Genomic DNA, 17,815 nt, shown 5'->3' with positions numbered 1-17,815 from the left:
GCAACCTTGGTTTTTATGCCCTGTTGCTGGACCTCCAGAGAAACTGGTCAGTCACTATGAGAGACAGGATGCTGGACTAGATGGACCACTGGTCTGATTCAGCAGGGCTCTTTTTATGTTCTAAAGTCTGCATCACATTGCTGTTATGTTTTAGCCTGTAACTAGGGAATATGACTACTGAAACAAATGGGAACTTTTTTTTTTGCTATTTTATTCTTCAAGTCACAAGACTGTTGTTAAAATAGCTAGAATTGGCAGCTTGTGCAAAAATGTCATTATAAATGGAAAAAAAAGAAGTGCTGCATAGTTATTTTTGCTTGAGTTCTTCCAATGAAATGAGCACCAGCAATGCTGAAGAGAGCAACCATATCGAAAATGAAACAGAGGTTAATCAGGACATGACTAAAATTTGTAACCCCAAACCTATTCAGCAGATGGGCCTGTGGTAACATATTACTTCTGCAATTACCAGTAGAATTTACAAGCGTGATAGGATAACTTTATCTTGATGAGTAGAGGTGATAACATTAACAGGATGTTAGAGCCAGTTTGGAGTAGTGGTTAGGAGCGCAGACTCTAATCTGGGATAACTGGGTTTGACACCCCTCTCTTCCACATCCACCTGCTGGTGTGACCTTGAGACAGTTACAAGTTCTTTCAGAGCTGTTCTCTCAAGAGCTCTCTCAGCTCCACCTACCTCAAAGGATGTCTGTTGTGGGGAGGGGCAGGGAAAGGAGATTGTAAACCGCTCTAAGACTCTGAGCAAAGGGCAGGGCATACATCCAATCTCTTCCTCTTCATCTTCTCTCAATAAATACCTAAGAATTAGTTATTCCCTAAAGTGGAAACCTCTAGCAATACTTCCACAAGGCATTTTTAAAATTCATCCCATTTGTTATTTTTAAATCAGTTTTCTACCCTTCTTCCAAGGAGCTCAGCATAACATACACAAGCTTTTCATCATATTATCCATACAAAAACCCTGTGAAGTAGATTAGTCTGAGAGAGAATGACTACCCATGGCCATTCATTAAGCTTTATCACTGGGTTGGAATTTGGAAGTGTTTCTGCTCAGGAAACATGCAAAAGCTTCTAAATTTGTGGCTTGCCCAGCCACAGGAACAATCTCCACAATTGCTGCATATTTTAGGTGGCAACTGTTACAAAGTCTGTCCTGACTGCAAATGTAATCCCAATAGTGACCACGTTTGAAACCTTATAGCCATCACGCAAGAATCAGTCACAAGGGTGCACTTCAACCTCCTAGCCAGTGTTCCCTCTAAACTGAGTTAGCGTGAGCTAGCTCACACATTTTTGTCTTAGCTCAGGAAGGATGACCCCAAAGCACAATGATTTATGCAGTAGCTCACAACTTTAATGCCAGTAGCTCACAGCTTTAGTTCCAGTACCTCACAAAGTAGAATTTTTGCTCACAAGACTCTGCAGCTTAGAGGGAACATTACTCCTAGCCTACTTCAAGTGTTTTATTCAGTTGCAGAAAAATGTGATTGAAGAGTCTGCAGATCACTAGTTGATATGCTAAAGGCACATTAACTAATCCCAGTCTGTCAACTCCTGCAGGGTTTCAGCACCAGAATCCAGCCAGGATTGGTGGTCTTTCTTTGGGGCCAATTAGTTCTGTCAGAGATGTTCTATATTCCCACAGGTCCCTGTTTTTGTAGAGGATACAAGAGAGCTTTTCAGCATTCAAAGCTGTTGATGAAGAATATCAGCACTAACGAGAGCTAGGTGTTTCTGAAAGAAATCCGTGTGCAGCAAGAAGCAAATGAAGTGACTTGTACAGTTATTAGGTGTAGCAGTAAAAATTCCAAGGTTTGTGCAAATGAACCCTCACATAAGTCTGTTGATCTACCTTAGCAATAGGCATCCTGTAAAATCAAGACTACATATATGCTGCCCAAATTATCAAACATAAGGGGTGGAAATCCAATTAAAGTTTCTAGAGCAAGATTAACACAAACCCAATGATGCTTTCTTGCCCCCACCATTGGACAGCTCCTTCATTGACAATTTCTGCTATACACTTTTTAAAATAGGGTATATGGGAAGGTGCTTATATCTGCCATGTATTTTACAATACTAACAGAACTGAGGGGGGGGGAGAGAATTTGGATTTTTAAAAACTGCACCTGTGAAGTCTCATGTTGACATGTGATAATGGTCCTGAATGAATGAATCTTATCCCTCAATATCCCTGGCCTGGCCCAGAAATCTGTACCTATTCACCCACCCCACTGCAGAAGACCACTATACGGTTTTTACAGAGCTGAGGACTTTCTGCATATTCATTTTAACAGAATGGCAAAAATAAAAAAAAAAATTCTTAGCACCCCACTCAGTCACCAGTTTTTAAAGTCTGCCACTTCCCCTTTTGATTTTCTAACAGGACATCAGTGCATCTTTAAAAACTAAATGCAAACCAAAATGAGAACCTACAATGACTATTAAAAGCTCAAGATTCCAGTAGCCTAAAAATGAAAAAGTCCTGACATTTGCAGCCTAACCCCCTTAGAACTGTTATACTGTCTACACACTCGAAGCAGATTTTGCATTGGTAGGAGCCTACTTACTTCCAAGCAGTGGGTATTAAAACCGTGGTGCTAAAAAAAACCCCATTATGCTTCTAAAACGTATTTCTTTCCCTAAAATCCCTTCAAACGAAGGGCCAGCAGGAAACACCGTCTTTTACAATCCGCTTTCCCCACCCCCGATGGGAGATAAGTAATGAGGGTAACATTTTTTTAAAATTAAAACAAAGAATTGTGATGACGACACGAGATTTCTTTTGTTTCTACTTCTTAAAAAAAAATTAAATCAGTTACTCACAATCATCTAAGTCATCCTGCAAATCCACAAAATACAAAGGGATCCCTACAAACAAACAAAAAAAAAGAAAGAAAGAAGAGAGAGAAGGAGGGGAAAAAAAGACAACAGGGGGTTGGTCTTTTCCACAACAAGCCTCTTGTCGGAGAGGAGACAGATATTATTTCTCTTTTTTAAAAAAAATATATACATATACACCACCACCACCATAACAACATCCAGAGAGCCAACAAGCAACCTTTACGCCAAGCAGCCCTAAGCACCCCGTGAGAGACAATTTTACACGGCAAAGTGGGAGAGGAAACCCCAATTTTAAAAAGGAAGCTGGCCTAAGGAGAAGGAAGCCACACGCATCCGTCAAGATGAAAAGGAGGAGAAACGAAAAGCCACTCACCAGCCATTTTGAAAGGGACATGGGTGGGGAGGGAAGGGAAGGCGGAGACCCGAGCCGGGAGAGGAAGGCGGGAAGGAGGAGCCGCCCGCGCTCCCTGGCCCGCCGCTGAACGGAACCGCACACACGCCCCCCTCACAACGGCCCCCCAACCCGAGCTCCCGCTTCCCTTCAGAAACCGCCTCTCTAGTCCCCTCCCAAGGAAGCATAATAATAAATGTTAACAGGGCTGGTGGGGGGGGGGGAGAGAGAGAAATATAATAAAAGGCTTCCCCTCCCTCCCAACGTTGTGTGTGTCACTGCAAGGGGGTGGAGAGGCCTGGTCAGGTGATTGTCAAGAGGGGCTGTCCAAGATGGCGGCCGGTTTGCGGGCTTTGAGGAGGCGCAAGCGGAGGGCTTACCTGTGACTGAGAACGGCGGGGGGGTGGGGAGGGAAAAGAAGGGATTTTTAAAAGGAAGGAGAGTCCTCCGCCTTTTTTTTTTCCCCGGAGGCTCTTTTTGGCCTAGAGGCAGGGGGAAGGCGGCTCTTCAATGTGTGCCTTTCTCCAGGGAGGGGTTATGGTGCTGTTGGGCTGCGCCTGTGGTTCTTAAAAAGCAGCCGCCTCTCTCTAAGTCATGGCTCTGAGGGAGCTCAAAGTTTGCCTGCTCGGGGTAAGTCGATGGGGGGGGCGAAAGGAAACGGGGAGTTTGGGCTGTCGGGGCAGCTGGTGCATGTACAGGGAGGGCGCTTGAGGTTTGGGAGCTTTTTATGCGCTTTCCACTCTTCTCGCAGAGGAAGGCTGTTTCTCCTTCCTCCCCCCCCCGTCAATCTTTGCAATATGTGACTTTCTTGGGGGGGTTTTGGTAGGGGGGGATGACACTGTCCCTGTTCTTACGGTTCCGTGTGGAATTACCAGATTGGGGAAAGCTCAGCGAGTGGGTGGGGAAGAGCTTTTTTCTTTTCCCAGTGGAATACATCCCAGCTGTTGCTGTAATTTTCAGATTTGATTTCTCCAAAGCTTTTGGTATGATGCTTGTGGAGTAGGGGGTTGGTTCTTAACTCGTGCATGTTAATCAGAAATAGGCCCTATTTAAATCGGGTTTTCCCCCTTGTTGGGGGTGCATTTTTGTGTTGCAAGTTACTTCAGAGTTGTTCTTTATACTTGGGTCCAAATGCTTATAGTTTGCTGGATTGTTAAAATCTTGTATGGCTTGACTTTTTGAAGCTTCTGAAAGAGAGAACTAAACAGTGCATGGAGGAATGAAATCCAGTCTGAATTGCGACTTGAGTTTTTAATAGTTTTGTGGGTGCAACTGCTTGGAAGGTATGTGTCCTTCTGTTCTGAAAGGTACCATCCACCATGACTAGGTACCTATCTATGAAACAGATAAGTGTTCTGTAGGAGAGGAAAAGAAAGTCCTTGGAAGTAACATCTTTTCCCTTCAATCTGCAGTTGTAAAACTTAGAGCAAAAAATCTAGAAAAATGTAGATACATTACTTTGAATAACTGGTTTTATGTCAAGAGTTTTGACATCTGTATGGTGGTATTTGTCAAACTGGTTTTCAAATTTCATTAAGGCAGAGTGCTTAATTTGCCTTTCATTTAAATGTGCAGGAGTGACTGTGTTATTATTAAGAATAGTTACACTGAATCAGGGTTCAGAAACCCTAGAGGAGAGAGACACCTTTGTAAATTAAAATGTTAATGCTAAAAATTAAGCTAAGACCCGCAGTCTAGAGCTTCCTAAAGTTGAATCTGTTTCTAATCTTTAATAAAAAGTTTAAAACTTAAGTTCATGATTTGCAGTCAGGCTGCAGGATTCATCCCAAGCAGAAATGGATCGTTTGGCATACCTTAAACATGACTTTTTGATCTGTTGTGGGGGGGTTTCCCCTCCACTCATGCATGAAAGTGAAACAGTTCAAAGTTGTGAAAGGAAAGTCTCACATTGGGGTTCCTTATCTCTCTGTTTGTATCCACTTTAATAAATGTTTTTTTCCAGGTATGCTAAGGGAAGCGTGTAAACTAAGTCTTTCATTAAACAGGGTGGTGCTGAATGAGTAAGCATCATTGTAGGTATGTTGTGTGACACAGATCAGCTACTCTTGACACCTTTTAGATTCCATCCTTGAGTGGTTTGTTAAACACATCTATAGGGCTTGTCCCCAACATACCTTTTTTAAAAAAATTCAAAAACTTTATTAAACAAAGTTATATTATACAAAACACTTGTACTAGTATTGCATTAGTAAAGGTTGTCATATACACGTACTGCATTATATCCTCTGTCCTCAACATACTTGTTGGCAATTAGTGTTTCTGGTAAGCTGTGTCTGTGTCTCCTGCTGTGATGTACATTGTGTGAAAGCCTGGATAAATCACTGTTATTTAAAGTTGCTATTTTATTTATTAATTTTGTTATCTATACCTTTCTTTTCTTCCCAGTGGGGACACAAACCATCTTACAGCATAGTTTTCTTCTGCATTTTAACCTCATAATGACATTTTTTGAGAAAACAGGACATGTGGCCATGGCTTTGTGGCTGAGCATCTGCTTGGCATTCAAGGTCAAACCCTGGCATCTCCAGTTAAAAGGATCAGGCAGAAAGTGATATAAAAGGCCTGAGCCACTAAGGGAGGGGCCTGTGGGTCAGTGCAAGAGTCACTGCTTTGCACACAGAAGGTCCCAGGTTCAGTCCCTGGCATCTCCACTTAAAAGAACCAGGCAATAGAAACCTTTGCCTGAGACCTTGAAAAGCCTCTGTCACTCTGTAGTACTGACTTTGATTGGCTCGGGTCTGATTCAGTACAAGTTAATTTAATGTGTTTCTTTGAATAACTGACTGAGTCAAGATCCCCCCTACCAGCTTCCATGGCAGTGTGTGAATTTGAGTTTGGCTCTCCCTTATCCTAAATTGATGCTCTGACCATTATACCATGCTGACTCTTACTCAGTGATGTGGAATGAATGATCATTTAAGACCTCTGATTATTGTGTCTATGCAATATCTGACAGAAAAATTCAGTCGATTGGTAATATTTGTTTGCTGTATATCATATATACACAAAGTTACGTGTGGCAGAATATTTTTGATACATTCTTTGACATAATCCCATTGATTTTTCAGTGGGGCTTGTTCCTAAATGTGTATATGCGTGCACACCCAACGAACATGTATGGCTGAAGTTTGAGTTCAGTGGCATCTTTAAGACCAACAAAGTTTAATTTGGTGAGAGCCAGTTTGGTGTAGTGGTTAAGAGTGGTGGACTCTAATCTGGAGAACCAGGTTTGATTCTCCACATAAAGCCAGCTGAGTGACTTTGGTCACAGTTCTTTCAGAACTGTCTCAGCCTCCTTAATTCACAGGCTGTCTGTTGTTGTGAGAGGAAGGGATGGTGATTGTAAGCCGCTCCGAGACGCCCTTCAAGTAGTGAACGGTGGGATATAGAACTAACTTCTAATTCTGGATAAGCTTTTGTGTACATGCACACTTCTTCAGGTATTTTGAATATGGTCTTTGAAATAATCCCACTGATCAGTGGGGCTTGTTCCAAAGTGTACATATTTATTTAGTTTTGCTTTTCTTCCAAAAAGCATTTTATGAGATCATTCACCACTTCTCCATGCTCTGCCACTAATTTAAACAGTTTACACAATAACTATGAAAAGTTTTCTTTTAACAGATGTTTCCTAATAGTTTTAAAGGGCATCAAAGGTTTGCGTGGGATAGAGAAGGTAGAGAAAGAAGTACTTTTTGTCCTTTTCTCGCAATAAAAGTACTGGGCACTCAATGGAAAATAATGATCAGGAGGCTTAGAACAGATAAAAAGAAGCATTTCTTCACCCAAAGGGTGATTAACATGTGGAATTCACTGCCACTGGAAGTGGTGGCAGCTACAAGCACAGACAGCTTCAAGAGGGGATTGGATCAACATATAGAGCAGAAGTCCATCAGTGGCTATTAGGCACAAGGTATAGATGGAACACAATGTCTGGGGCAGTGATGCTCTGTATTCTTGGTGCTTGGAGAGCCACAGTGGGAGGGCTTCTGGAGTTCTGGCCCCATGCATGGAACTCCTGATGACACCTAGATTTTGGTCACTGTGTGACACAGAGTGTTAGACAGGATAGGCTATTGACCTGATCCAACATGGCTTCTCTTATGTTCTGATGATCTTAAGTTTGCCAAACTGACGCTTGTTTACGTGAATATATTATTATGTTATGTAAACTCTTTTAAAATGTAGGCAAAATGTTGAAGAGCAGGGAGAAGGATTTTCTGACAGTGTGCACTCCATGACCCCTTCCAAGAAAATATTATCTGTTAACAGGCAAACTTCACACAAACACACACACATACCTCAGCAAAATAGAAATGCCTTCTGCAGGCAATAATGTTCAGTGTTCATTGAGGCACTTTCTGGTGCAGTTTTCTAAAAAAAAAAAAAAAAAAAACCCGAATATTTCTGAGTAAATCTTCAGTATGCAGAAACCCTACCATGTCTGTGGTTAGCCCTTTTTTCAGTAACCTAATGACAGGTTTGCTGTCAGGAATGTTAGTGAGGCCAAGCAGTGCTTGAGCAGATACACTGCATAGCTCTGAAGCCCTTACAACTTTTTAGTGCTTGCTTTGTTATGGCACTAAACCTCTCACACCCCTGAGCCAGTTTGCACAATAGCATATTTATCCAGCCCTTGGACAGTAAACTGTCTATTAGGTACGTGACAGCTGATCGTTCTTTTGGGGGGCTGCTTCAGGATGGGGAGGAGGAGAACAGGCCGGAGCTCCAGCCAGCTTTCTAGTAAGAACCATTGCCACAGCTGTTATTTTGCCTGTGCTGCCTTTTTATCCCTAGATTGGCAACCCCTCAGTTTAACCCAGTGATTGCCTCTTATTGTGTCATCAGCACAGCTAAAAATGACATATTGAGGTGAGGGGTCTTTTGCAAGAAATAACTCAGAAAAAAAAATCTTTGCTTTGTTATAGTTGCTGTTGAGCGTTGGATTAAACATTTTCTTCCAGATTGGCTATATTTGATTTGTTTGTTTGTTTCCTTAAATTTCTTTCCTTAAATATTGAAGTCACTGAGGAAAGAGGAATTCTTTCCCTTTGCATGTCTGGTTTAAGTTGTTTGAGATCTTACAGCCAGGTTACATTCTTTGTTTAACAAGCATCTTGTTCACTCCTTTCTGCTTCTACTGCATTTACCTGGGTGTTTTGGGTAATTGGAAAGAATAGGTGTGGAGGCAGGTAATCAACAGGCACAGTGTGTAATAAGCTGGAGACAAATATTCCACCCTGCCCATTCCAGCAAAACTATTTGTTCTAATGATTGAGTCCAGTGGCACCTTTAAGACCAACAAAGTGCCAGGATCAGTCAGGTGTCACACTTATGAAACCATAGATAGGTATTAGTACTGAAAAGCAAGAGCTAATCTATGCAAGAGCAGACTTGGCAGGAATGAGGGGCTAACGGTTACACTACAGTATGGTAGTTATATGCAGGGGTGTCAAACATGCAGTCCCGGGGCCAAATCAGGCCCCTGGAGGGCTCCTGTCAGTCCCCTGAGTAACTGGCTCTTGTCTGCTTCCTTCTCCCTCTCTCTTGCTTCCTTCTGCATGTTAGCTTGCTTTGCAAGGCTTGCTCTATCACACAGGAACCACAAAGCAAAATCTTGATTTTCTCCATTGGTTGAGGCTCCTTCTCCTGATCCCCTGGGGAGGGAGGGAAAGAGCCAGTTCCCTGGATCCCATGGGAGAAATAAAAAGAAAGCACCTTTAAGACCAACAAGTACTAATGTTTTAAGCATGTTTTATTTTAAGGGGGTTTTTTTAGTCATGTTTGTCTGTGTCCTTTAAAAAGTTTATATCTCTGCTACCTAATCTTAAATAGGTACACACATGGCCCAGCCCAACATAGCCCAGCCCGCCCTGACAAGCTCTCATTTATGTCAGATCCATCCCTCATAACAAAAGAGTTCAACACCGGTTATAGAGCATTTATAGGGGTAAATTCTGGTGCTTTCCCCTCCCGCCTTCAAGATTTTCAAACTTATTGCCACCAAGTATCATAACAGGGAGTGTCTTCTCAATCCAGTCCAAGGTTGTGACAGTTAGGAAGGTATCCATTTGAGGGCCTAGACACTGGTTGCCTTGGTAACGTGATAACATGGCAAGCATGGGTTACACACGTTGCACAAGTCTAAGCTGCAAAAGTGAAAATATAAATGTTCCCTTCCCCTACTCCCCAACAGCATCCCTCTATAATAGATACTCTATAACAGATATCAGGAATACAGTGCATGTTAAGAACAGAATGGCAGGCACCCATGACACAAAGTTTTAGCTTTCATGGGTATGTACACTTCTTCAGATACAATGAAATGGAAATTACCATGTCGGATTTGTGTCTGATGCTGTAAGATTGCCTCCCTGTTTGAGAGGAGACGGATGGAACGTAACAACAGGGTCTCAGTTAATTATTCTCAATCATTCCACAATTAAGGATACATCTGCTCATCAGTCTCCTAGTATGACATATTTATTTCCTTCACTGTGTCCCCCTCCCTCCAGAATTAAACTCAACTCAGCGTTATAAACTAAGCTTGTTATTTCTGTTTGGTTCTTGAATCTGTTAACCATTCCCATTTTTCTGGATGCTAATTTACTGCTCAACGTCTGTGTATGGACTGGTAATTTCCATTTCATTGTATCTGAAGAAGTGTGTGTGAGCACAGAAGTTTATACCTCGAATAAAACTTTGTTGGTCTTAAAGGTGCCATTGGACTCAAACTTCATTCTTCTGCTTCAGACCAACATGACTACCCACCTGAATCTATTTGTTCTAATGTCTCAGAACTCGGGAGAGTAAAATAGTGTTGATGGAAACTGAGGTATGGGTTTGAGTTCTATCTGATGATTTTCCTATGGCTCCTAATTTATGTATGGAAATGAGCAGGGCTTTTTTTTCTAGCAGGAACTCCTTTGCTTATTAGGCCACACCCCTCTTACATAGCCAGTCCTCCAAGAACTTACAGGGCTCTTCTTACAAGGCATACTGTAAGCTTCAGGAGGATTGGCTACATCAGGGGTGTGTGGCCTAATATGCAAAGGAATTCCTCCTACCAAAAAAAGCCCTGGAAATGAAATCTCCCCACTGGTGTGAATAGAATTATTTGTTCTAATATAAAGCTGAGGAGAGAGATGATCAGTTTTATTAAAAGGATATTATGATAGTTGCCATCCCCCTCACACACACTTGGTAAATAATCTAAAAATTGATTTCTTTTTTCCCTTTCAGGACACTGGTGTAGGCAAATCAAGCATTGTATGGCGCTTTGTAGAAGACAGCTTTGATCCCAACATCAATCCAACAATTGGGTGAGAAACAAATGTATTACCTAGCTTGTTAAGCATCTAATAATGTTGTGTGTAAAATGTTCTTATAGTGTAAGTGTAACTTGGGTATCAAAATTAAAATCCATTATTACTATATGCACCTTCTACCTAATTATTAGGAAACTAGAAATCAAGGAGAATGATGCAGTTGTTGTAATGGCATCCTCTCAGCCATGATTAAGAGATCAGGAGCTAGTCCTGAAAGTGTGCATTCCCTCCCCAGTCTCGAGTGAATTCTCTCCTGCATTAATTGTGGTTAAAGGAAATGTTTGCACTTACCTACACCATGATTAATATAGACGACTCTAATTTAACTGGAGTTTGACACTGTATCTTTGAAAATACATTGTGTATATTAATTGTATAGCAAGGGATTATCATTTAATGCTGTGGGTTGTTTTACATACAGACTTGCGTATTACACCTGTTGAGGGAGTGAAACTTTTTATTAAAATGCATTTTACTCATTCAAAAAGTATTTCAAAGGCTCTCCCCCAAACATCCCAAATTTTTCCATCAGAATTTTTAAGTCCTGAGAAAAGCATTCTTCCCTCTCCATTCCCCCGCTTCCCTGGATCTTGCATCTCTAGCCAGAGTTCTTCAGTGGTAAGACAGTGTCATGGCTGCAGTTAACATTGAAAGGTAACATACAAAATGGGAACAATGCAGTGAATGGAAGAAGATGGAGGGGTAACTCTGCTTCTGGTTATATTGCTCCATTTTCTATGACTTAGCTATTAAAAGCTATAGAGCAAGTCTAAAATCTTATTAGTGATCCCAGAATGCGCATATATATATATATATATATATATATATATATAACAGCGGACTAAAAGCAAACAGAAGCCAGCACTGGTTCATAAGATGCAACAATAACTTTAGAAGCTAATTACCATTGCGTGCCCTGATGGCTATTAGCATATGATTCTTTAATAGGATTAGCTGCACTGACTCAAGCTAAGCCTCTCAGTGTCCAGTAACCACTGGTGGCCACAAACTTAAATCTCTGGGCGTTTTTGCACTGACCTTAATCGGCAGCGACGCCCCTCTTTACCGCGCAGGATCTGCGCAGATTTCACACTAATTGCCGCGGAGCACCCGGAAGAGCTGGAAAGTCCCGCGGCTTTTGCGGCGCAAATGGAAACTGGTTTTTGGCGGTTTCCGTTTGCGCCGCAAAAGCCGCAGGACTTTCCGGCTCTTCCGGGTGCTCCGTGGCAATTAGTGCGAAATCCGCACAGATCCTGCGTGGTGAAGAGGGGCGTCGCTACCGATTAAGGTCAGTGCGAAAACGCCCTCTGTGTTAGTGATACTTGTGCCCAGTAGAGGGGGATGTTAACAGTAATGACAATGGGACAGATATTGTCCTCCTTGCACTGTCTGGCTGACGTATATGGATCATTGCTCTGAGCCAGAATGGCAGCCCTTATATTTATTTATCTATTTGTTTCAAACATTCAGTAGAATAACGAGTCCCAAAATTTAGGAGGCTGACCTATTTTTCAGCTCTAAGTGTTCTATATATCCTAAACATTGCTACTAAAATACTTAATTTTGTTTCTTGTACTTTTATTAAAGCTGTGGCAAAGATGTTTTGGTATATAAACAAAAAGAGGTAACCTTGGCTGTTACTAGTACAAAACCTGCTAACCCAGATATGTCAAACATACAGCCTGTGGGCTGGAAGCGGCCCATCCATGGCTTTTATCAACCCGCGAGCAGCTGGGGGGGAAACCAGTCTGGTTGCGGACCAGAAGGGCCTGTATTAATGTATTATGCTCCCTTCTAAGGTTCTCCCTTTCCTCAAACACAGGCCCTTTTCCAGATCTCCAGGGATTGCAGACATTCAGAAAAGCACCCTGGGTTTGCACACAGAAGAGGCAGGCACTAGGTGTGTGACTGTTGCTTGCACATGGGGAGCAATATTTTGGGTGGTTAAATAATGCTGTGAAGCTGGCAGGGAATAAAAGTCTGCAAAAGACAATTAGTGGAGCTGGCATCTTTGGAGAGTGGCAACTCTTGAAGATTGCTTGTGGTGCTGGGAAGCATCACAGTTCCTCTTGTGGTTCAAGGTTGTTGCTGAATTTGGAACTTTGACAAAGGGAGGTGTGGGATTGTGTGGTTGCCTCACCCCCTTCCCCCTGCCTCACCCCCACCCCAAAGCATGTTGACCTTAGCAGTTCCTTTAAGGCAGGGCTTGTTGGGTTCCCCTAGTTGATGCTGCTTGGTCACCATTTGTTGGTTTGCTGCACCTTCAGCAACAGAATGCAGCACTTCTTGCTCCAGCTCATCAAAAGCTTCTGCAATGGATTTAAAGAGCCTTAAGAGTCTCTGGTTGTTGCATCTTGTTTGGCAGGCAGTGGCTCTCTGTGCTATGCAAGACATCTTGTGTATATTGAGCAATGGGTGGTTAGGTAGGTACTAAGAAGGAGTGTGGGTCACTGTCAGTGGTAAAAATATGTCCAATACCTAGCATTACATTTTATGGCACATATAGCCCACCCAATAAAGTGATAGTTATGTCAGATCCAGCCCTCATAACAAATGAGTTCAACACCTCTGCCCTAAACCTAACTTTTCCCAAGTTTCTCAGGGCGGGGTGGGGGGGTGGGGAAGGATTGTGACTTAATGGAAGAATCTCTGCTTTCCATGCAAAAAGTTCTAAATGCAGGCCCTGGCATCTCTAGTAAAGAGGAGTTGAATTTATATCACACCTTTTACTTGGAGTCTCAGAGCAGTTTACAATCTCCTTCCCTTGCTGTCCCCACAACAGACACTCTGTGAGGTAGGTGGGGCTGAGAGAGCTCTTTCAAGAACTTCTCTTGAGAGAACAGCTCTGAGAGAAGTGTGGCTGGCCCAGGGTCACACGGGAGGTGGTCTGAAAAACCTCTGCCGGAAACCCTGGGGAGCTGCTGCCAGTCCGAGCGGACAATACTGACTTTCATGGACTGATGGTCTGATTCAGTATAAGGCAGTTCCTAATTGCCTTTTCTTCCTTAAAGAGCTCCTTTTAATTAAAAAGTGGAGCCTTTATAGAAAGCTACTGAATAAAAAATGAATTACCGTATCACCACTAAATTGTGAAAAAAATAATGACCAGGAACTGCATGTGTGAGCATTTTTGTCATGCATCAAAAATATTAACACGTGAAATGGTAGATGAGCTTTGTACTTCTTTCAAGAGACACTACAAATGCAATCTTTGTTAAAAATGCCTTATGGCACAATGACATTTCTAGGTTATATGGCATCCTGGCACCTGGGATTTGTCAAGGCCCGTGTTATGGTATTGGAACATTTTGTGGTATTTCATAGAAGCATGGCCACCTTCAAGAGGGGTTTAGATAAAAATATGGAGCAGAGGTCCATCAGTGGCTATTAGCCACAGTGTGTGTGTGTGTGTGTGTGTGTGTGTGTGTATAATTTTTTTGGGCCACTGTGTGACACAGAGTGTTGGACTGGATGGGCCATTGGCCTGATCCAACATGGCTTCTCTTATGTTCTTAAGCTGTTCTTTACCATGGTGCACTGCTACAGCACCAACCCCAAATCAGACTTTTCCCTGCAGCCACTGTGGGCAGACCTGCCTGTCCCGCATTGGTCTTGTCAGCCACCAGCGAGCCTGCAGCAGATGTGGACTACTGCACCCTTCTTAAATCTTCATTCGCGAAGCTAAGCCGAGAGACCATGGCTCATCACTTAAAGGGGGAAAAGCTTTGAAATAGGGAAGCCCAGGATCCTTGTCTGCTTACCTACTATAAATACCTGAAGGACCACCTTCTGCCTTACAAATCTGCCCGACCACAGCTGTCATCTTTGGAGGCCCTGGTTTGGGTGTACCCACCTTCTGAGATTCAGCAGATGGCAACCTGAGAGGGCGTCTTCTTAGTCATGGCACTGAAGCTTTGGAATTCTCTCCCCAGGGAGATTTGTCCATTTTCTTCTGTTGCCATCTTCTGTTAGCAGGGAAGACCTTTAATTTTTTTGTTTTTGTTTAATTCCTTCAGTGATCTGTCCTTCCTAATCAGTATTTTAGTTGTTGTTTTTATGTTTTGTATGTATTTTAACTTTGTTTTTTAAAATTGCTTTTAATGATGTGTGTTTGGGGAGGGTGTTGATTTTTAATGGTTTATCGTGTATGTTAGCTGCCTTGGTGGCCCCTTATAAGAGCAGAAAGGTGGGATACAAATTTTGTAAATAAGTAAAATAAAAAGCATAGTTGTTAAGTCTTTTACAGAAAAAGATATGTATCCCAGTCCTGAAGGCATTTGGATAGAGGCCTCTGCCATACTCGGGCCAGTACAAGACAGTCATCATTTCTTTTAGTATCAGGCATACCTCTGAGAATGGAAGCAGTAATGTGCCAAACTTAACTCTCCAGAGCCTGGCCTTTGTATTCTTTCAAGCCTCACAGGTATGCCAACTTCCAGTGCGGCCTGCAGATCTGGAATTCCAGCTTATCTCTGACTATAGAGACAGTTCCCCTGGAGGAAATGGCTGCTTTGGAGGATGGACACTATGGCACTGTACTCCATAGACATCCCAGTCCTCCCCAGACTCCACCCTCAAATCTCTTGGAGGTTCCCAACATGGACCTGGCTGTCCTATCTCCCTGCCCCCACTGATGGCCAGGATGGACCTGTCAACCCTGTGTATGACTTGTCTTGATTGTTGACGAGATGGGGAGAAGCCATCCCCTTTCTGCTGGTGTCACTCACCCATCCATGTTTGGTTTGATTCTAAGGAGGTAGAGGAATCTGGGTTATACTCGGCTCACAAGGGAAACTTACCAGGGTGGACACAGGAAGTGCCTAGCATTCTTCACGCTTGCTTAAGAGAATTATTTAAGTGATCATTCAGATTCATTCCTAATCCTGCACAGAAAGGCAGCACAGAAACATTTTAAATTAAATAAATAAATCTTGAGATCGAAGATTCAAGCAGCATACTATGACTTGCATGGAAGACAGTTGTACCAAGTAATACTCTTTATATGTGATGTACTCTTCAAATTCGATGTATTAAACAGTGATTTCAAAGCATTAGGAAAATATTTTCCAAACACTGAATGCTTTGGATAAAGAGATTATGAATTCACCTATTTATTTGAATGCTTTCCTATATAAAACCGCAGTGCAATTTCAAGTTAAGGCTAAAACTAGCAAGAAAAATGTTGCTCTAGATGTCTGTTCCATGCATAGCTTTGCTTTCAGTTTAATTTTGCTTAAGATACAGTCCATTTTTTCCATTTAGTGATAGTTGAGAACACTTAATTGTTTTCACTAGCAGCATACTGAAGATCACTTCTCTTTTGGTTGAATAAATTTGAAGCAAATTATGAATATGACTGCACGAACAAGGAACACTTTTCCATTACTTCCTAGCTCAAACATTCTTATACCCACAAGAGACTGAAATAAAGCTAAAGCTCTGTTCGTACAGATGCTGCCTGTTGTGTTTTTTTTTTAATGCAACTGTTTTAGGTTCACATGCACTTCCTCCACTAGATTTCAAGCACGGGTACAGTTCAGACCAGAAACAGTCATGTGTGACTATAGAAATACGCATTATTGTAGTGGCTCCAAAAAGTGCCCTAACAATTGCAATTGGAATTTCCAGATTAGAATTACCAGGCATGGCCTGGAAACCAGCAGGGGATTGGAGGGGTGGGGAAGTGGGGGAGAATGTCATCAGCCTGCTAGCCATTTATTTCTTTTTCTCCCACTGCTGCTGTGGGCAGAGCTCTGAGTCAGGGCAGAGGATCCCTGCCACTGGCAGGAAGATGGCAGCCCTGGCACAGATACATTTCTAATCATAGGTTGCTTCCGCTATATGGTTACATGTGCGTTGAAGGTGATGATTAGGGGAGTTAGCAGCTCTGCTGGAAGTATGTACTGGTCCTAAATTGGCTTTTATGAATGGGAAGAAAGTCTACAGATAGCTGACGCCTAAGGCTGGCAACTAGTGTGAGATTTGCAGGCTTGGGGTGGGGGGCTTACCGTTACTTCTGTTGCAACTCAGAAGTGATGTCATCACATGGGGCAACACTCTAGCATTTGCCCCCAAACTCTATGGGAAAACGATAGAGTTTGCAAAGAATGCCAGAGTGTTGCTCCCATAGGATGATAGCACTTCCAGATCATGCAAGAAATGACACCACTGCATTGTGGGTGATCACCCACCTTTCCCCTACTGGCCCAGTGGCAGTGGGGCAAAAAGACTGCAGGGAGGATATCTCCTACCATTCCTGAGGACCTGGCTGTTCTCCATTAGCCATCTTGTTCTTTGCAGTTGCCTTCCCAAATGCTTATCTTTAAGAGAAGGGCAAGTGTGTTCAATGGTAGAACACATAAGAGATTACATGTAAAAAGTCCCCACCTTATTTCCTGATACATCCAGTTTTTAAAAGCATCTCATGTAATCTTTATATTATTGAAGAGTGCTTAAATATATATTTTAGATAGATTCAGATGGTGAGCCGTGCTGGTCTGAAGTAGCAGAACAAAGTTGGAGTCCAGTGACACACGAAAGCTTATACCTAGAATAAAACTTAAAGGTTCCACTGGACTCAAAGTTTGTTTTAAATATTTTAAAGTTGTCCATATTTTAATACAGTTAAGTATTCCTTTGTTGTTGCCAGCCACTAGCTGCTGCTTCTTGTAATAGCACTCTGAGTTTCTGAGTTTGCAGCTTAAGAAACTGAGGCCATTTATCAATTTCATGTCCATGCATGATGTAGGGACTAGGTTCAGTTCTAAGGCTAATCCCTGGCTAACAATCGTTAATTTTGCAACAGTATCTGAGTTAGTGTCTTGGCCTTCATAGGCATCAAGAACTGATTCTTCAGCAGTTATTCCTTTTAGTTTTTTCTAATTTTTTAATGGAGTCAGTTGACTGAATCAGATTTGTTTTTCAAAATGCTTTCAAAGCACCTTTTTCTTAAGAAAACAGAGGTGGACACATCATTTGTTCTCTATGACCAAATTGCATTGGTGATGAGAAGCCTGTTCAGGAGCTATTTTCAGTTCAGGTTATGTATCATTTGACACATTGCTCATTTGCTCCAGCAATAGGTAGACGGCGTAGAAAGGGTTGCTGCTCATTAAATACAAAGCCACTTGTTTAGCTGAGGTTCGGCAGTTGTTCTTGACTTCCCCAGGATAATTGTCCACATTTGACTATGCCCCTGCCCTGTTAGACT

At 42.3% G+C, this 17,815-nt stretch overlaps 2 protein-coding genes across 4 annotated transcripts in view; one reads left to right on the top strand and one right to left on the bottom strand.

Moving 5' to 3' along the window:
• LOC132566061 (serine/threonine-protein phosphatase 4 regulatory subunit 1-like) overlaps positions 1–3,564 on the bottom strand; it is a 51,104-nt gene extending 47,540 nt beyond the window's left edge. The window contains exons 1-2 of one of the 3 annotated variants that reach the window (XM_060230736.1): positions 3,239–3,301; positions 2,848–2,892 (exon numbers count right to left, since the gene is read on the bottom strand). In XM_060230736.1, the coding sequence (XP_060086719.1) occupies positions 2,848–2,892; positions 3,239–3,245 (52 nt within the window). In that variant the 5' untranslated portion in view covers positions 3,246–3,301. Of the gene's footprint in view, positions 1–2,847; positions 2,893–3,238 lie in introns of all 3 variants that reach the window. The other 2 variants (XM_060230737.1, XM_060230738.1) reach the window with 2 other exon arrangements.
• The window catches only part of RAB22A (RAB22A, member RAS oncogene family), a 32,515-nt gene continuing 18,039 nt past the window's right edge, over positions 3,340–17,815 (top strand). The window contains exons 1-2 of the mRNA XM_060230740.1: positions 3,340–3,886; positions 10,520–10,599. Coding sequence (XP_060086723.1) covers positions 3,851–3,886; positions 10,520–10,599 — 116 coding nt within the window. The 5' untranslated portion in view covers positions 3,340–3,850. The remainder of the gene's footprint in view (positions 3,887–10,519; positions 10,600–17,815) is intronic.

Source organism: Heteronotia binoei, chromosome 2 (assembly GCF_032191835.1).
Source record: "Heteronotia binoei isolate CCM8104 ecotype False Entrance Well chromosome 2, APGP_CSIRO_Hbin_v1, whole genome shotgun sequence".
Taxonomy (NCBI): Eukaryota; Metazoa; Chordata; class Lepidosauria; order Squamata; family Gekkonidae; genus Heteronotia; species Heteronotia binoei.
Note: the sequence above shows the minus strand (reverse complement) of the source record. Positions and strands in the feature narration are given on the sequence as shown.